A 4042-nucleotide genomic window follows, 5' to 3' on the forward strand; every position below is an offset into this window, starting at 1 on the left:
CACCCCCGATGCTTTTCTCCATTTCATCCATCCTGCTTGAATGCGATGATTCACATCCCCTTCAATTTCCCCATCATCCTGTATTACAGACCCAAGATATTTAAACCGTGTGACTTGAGGGATAATATGGTCTCCTATTTTCACCTCTGAGTTAGAAACCCTCCTTCTTTTGTTGAACTTACATTCCATATATTCCGATTTGCTTCTGCTTAGGCGAAAGCCATGTGTTTCTAGAGCTCGTCTCCAAGTTTCCAACCTCTCATTCAACACCTATTTTTTTTTCTAGAAGTCATTATTCAAAAATAATTATTTATTAAAAATTTGATATTTAAATAACTGGAAGGAAAAAAAAAGTTATCAACCATCCCTTTAATACATTTATGAATCTGTCATTGATGGAAGCTTAATTCTTTATGGATTGAGATCAAAGTGCATTTGACACTTATATTTCTACTATTTTCACTATCAATATTGCGTTAATTGGTTGTGAAAAAAAGATCCTTGTCCAATTAATAAGATCGTGTAATGCCTAATATATTCGTAATCATCTAATGGTTTAATGGTAAAACAATTTTTTTTTTTTTTAAATAGGTTAAACACCTATTACAATTGTGTAGAAATGCAATCTAACTAAAATAAACTAAGATTATGTGTTGACTAGAATTAGGTTTCAGAAGTCTAATACTTTTCGGTTATAAAAGATTACTAGAAATTTTAATATGTCAACAGGTGAAAATAAAACATTCCCATATATAATTGATTGTAAAATTACTAAACATTCTCGTAACAATAAACAATTTATTCCTAAAAAAGTTGAATAATAACTCAAATTTTATAAATTTCTGCAGGAATCATATTATTAAATCTTAATATCCCATTCCCAAAAATAAATAATTTAGTTGGAAATAAAGCAGTTTTTATTCCAAAAGCCGCCTATGCTTAATCATTCATAAACGTATAACGAGGTATCATCGGTTCATCGTTAGTTGAAGTATATGTGATTGTGTGTTATGGTATGCGAAATGTTTGGCAATTAGTAACAATAACGAATAATTGAAGAAAACCTCTTCACTTTCTTTATCATGCACATTCTACTAGATTAACATAGTGTACAAGTAAACTCTTCTAGTTTAAGCTATCATTACAAATTTCACTTCATTACATGAAAGATCTTTCACGTGTAATTTTACAATTGTAAATGTGTATCTTGATGGTTTCAGAGGTATATCAGTTCAAAATATATTTAAGACGTAAATATATACCATTTTATGTAGATGATTTATGATATGCGTTTATAAATAATGCACCAAGCTAGGTTGCAATTGAAAATAAGACTAATGCAATTTATTGGCACCTTGAAGAGACTTTTCAAAATCCTGCAGCTGACAAATGAAACCCTGATTGGGACCTGCTGCTGGTCGTATACTCCTTACATGTTGCAGAGCTTCAAAAAAGCTCATTCCACGAGTCTTCATCAGATATGCCACAACTATAGTCACACTGGAAGGTGCAACATTATTAGGATCACTTTTGTCCAGTTCATCATATGAAAAGGGAAATAACCAAAAGAGCAATGAAAATGCCAAGATCTTTTTTAAGAAGTTCAGATATGGGCATTAAAAAAGTAGTAAAATGCTGGCATGAGTTTCACGCAGAACTGAAGTTACGGAAGATAATTCATCACTCTTGAAATTCAAGCACGTCCTTAATTCTCTACTTTTCATATGCTAACAAAGTTAACGTCTAAATTAGCTTCTTACTGATTAAAAATTTGATAGCATTTCACAAATGGAAGTCAGAAAAATAACAATTTGATTCAACTCATGCTATATTGAGTTTTGAACTTCTATTTCACTGGGAGGATAGTCAATAACCTTGAAGCATGCACTTTTATTATTCTTTCAAATTTTCAATACATGAAACTGGAAAAATCCACACAAAAGAAGATTCCGGAAAAAAGAAAAGAATAATGAAGCAGGGAAAACAAATAAATGATACCTATAATTTTCAAGGCTACAATCAATTTACAAATTTCAATATGAAAACAATTTCACATTTAGCACAACAGTCATATACTTAACTTCAAGACAGCAACACATATATGATAACAATACTTATTCAAAACTTCGTTTTCTTTTATCGACAAATGATAGTTGTTAATTTGTTAGTTTTTTGTTAGTGGAGAGATTCAAACCCATGACCTCTTCCCCCTCCCTTCTCCCTTCACCACCAAGACAAACTTTTAACTCTTTATTCAAAACTGTGACAATAGGTTTCATGAAATATTGTCATATAATTAGATACGTAGAGATATTTCACAAACAAAATGAAGATTAGTGTCATGCCCAGTTCAATCTTTGTTACAAAATCATACGCTTCACAGATGTTTACCAGACTTTTCAAGTAAAACTTGTTACTTCGACTCATGGGCATGCTATTTTCTATGTTATTACCAGTAGAGGAAAAAGGGTGAGCCTTGGAGCAACCTTACAGTAAGATTGATGCCTTATGACTTAGGGATCATGGGCCCAAATCCTAGAACTAGTTTCTCCACTTGTGGGATGTAAGGCTGTGTACATCTACCCTCTCCCCCACCCTTCAAAAGAGCCTTGTGCATTTGGCTACCTTTTATTAACTGGTATAGGAGCCAGCATCCAAAGGCTGTTGGATGATGAACTACACGTTACTTCTAGTTTTTTCTCTCTTGAGAAACAATACTCCAGATAATTTAAACCAGAACACAAAAATGCATGAAATTATCAAGAACAAGAGGTGATCACATGTAAACAACTAAACAAGAGAGAAAGGAATGGAAGTTACCTCCTGGATCTTCCAGCAAAACAGTGAACCAAAACACCTCCATCGTGTCTTTTGGCTTCATCAATAAAATCAAAACACTCATTGAAGTATTGTTTTAAGTCTTCATCATCTTTGTCAACAACTGCCTCAATTTTTCCAACAAAACCATATCTTTAGTATGGATGCAGTACTAGATGCTCAAGGACAATAAGCATCATGCTGTCAGTTCATTCAGTAGTTTTAGTAAAATGCATATTAAAAAAAGCACGTGAAGCAATGTTACAAGCAACATGGTTCGCAAATGCGGTGCAGTCTCCTTTATTAGAAAACAATACTATATCATACCCAAGTCAGTTAAAAGACACTTGGCATTCAGAAATGTAACATTTCTGATATGAAGCCATCTGGTTCTATAAAACACAATTTCTAAGATACAAGAAACAAATTATTGTCCCCTAAAACTGTTAAGACCAAAACATGAAATATTTCAGAATTGCAAACACACAACTGTTATCCTAAAGGCTAAAGGCGCACAAAGTATACATGCTTCAATTCCAGCCACGAGTTTAATCCCATTTATAGTGAACTCAATTACAAGTCATGAAGCCCCTTTTGATAGCTATAAAATGAGATGCTCCCCAAAACCCAATCAGAATAGCCCTATATCAATGTCAAAATCCGTTTATTGATCATCAGTCAAACACATTTGTAGATCGACATGAAAAGTAAATAAAAGTTTGATTTCTATGAAAATTATCATACCGTCTATAATTTTATAGACAAAATCGTGAGGATGTGCAGGTGGTATTCTACCAGCCACAGTCAAAACGTGAGTAATATTACAGTCTTTCAAAGCAGGCTTGTTAGCTGCAGTGGCAATCGAACCCAAATAGAGACCCTGCTTAATGCAAAACAATAATGGAATAACAGCCTTAACATAAAATGAATGCACTGAATCAACGTGAGGATTGTACCTCGTCGATTTTGCACGGAATATTGTCCTCTTTGTAGGATTGAAATAAATGCAAAACTCGCGCAATTGCTTCTACTTGCTTCTTCATGCAATTGTCAAATTGTTCCGTAACCGCTGATACCCTCTTACGATAACAGCGGAAGAATGTGATACAGAGCTTTGCGAGAAGAGAAGAACTCACCAACGAAGCGTGGAATTTGATTGCAGCGAAATAATTGCAGTGTCAAATAGAAACTGATTATTATTTTCGTTTTGTATTTTTTTCCTTCC

The 4042-nt window shown here is 33.5% G+C and overlaps 1 protein-coding gene across 1 annotated transcript; it reads right to left on the reverse strand.

The window, feature by feature from the left end:
- Positions 1–1053: 1053 nt before the first annotated feature.
- On the reverse strand, positions 1054–4042 carry LOC100806191 (dual specificity protein phosphatase 1). The gene is made up of 4 exons (XM_003529565.5): positions 3774–4042; positions 3562–3697; positions 2821–2941; positions 1054–1500 (listed from the first exon to the last, which is right to left on the reverse strand). The coding sequence occupies exons 1-4, from the start codon at positions 3858–3860 to the stop codon at positions 1335–1337; spliced, it is 510 nt and encodes a 169-aa protein (XP_003529613.1). The 5' UTR covers positions 3861–4042; the 3' UTR covers positions 1054–1334.

This window comes from Glycine max, chromosome 7 (assembly GCF_000004515.6).
Source record: "Glycine max cultivar Williams 82 chromosome 7, Glycine_max_v4.0, whole genome shotgun sequence".
NCBI classification, from domain to species: domain Eukaryota; kingdom Viridiplantae; phylum Streptophyta; class Magnoliopsida; order Fabales; family Fabaceae; genus Glycine; species Glycine max.

Coding starts and splice junctions, on each gene's coding strand:
- LOC100806191 (XM_003529565.5), bottom strand. CDS start 3,860: ATGAAGAAGCAAGTAGAAGCAATTGCGCGAGTTTTGCATTTATTTCAA. Junction 3,698..3,773: donor TTCCGTGCAAAATCGACGAG/GTACAATCCTCA, acceptor TGCATTAAGCAG/GGTCTCTATTTGGGTTCGAT. Junction 2,942..3,561: donor TGTCTATAAAATTATAGACG/GTATGATAATTT, acceptor AAATTGAGGCAG/TTGTTGACAAAGATGATGAA.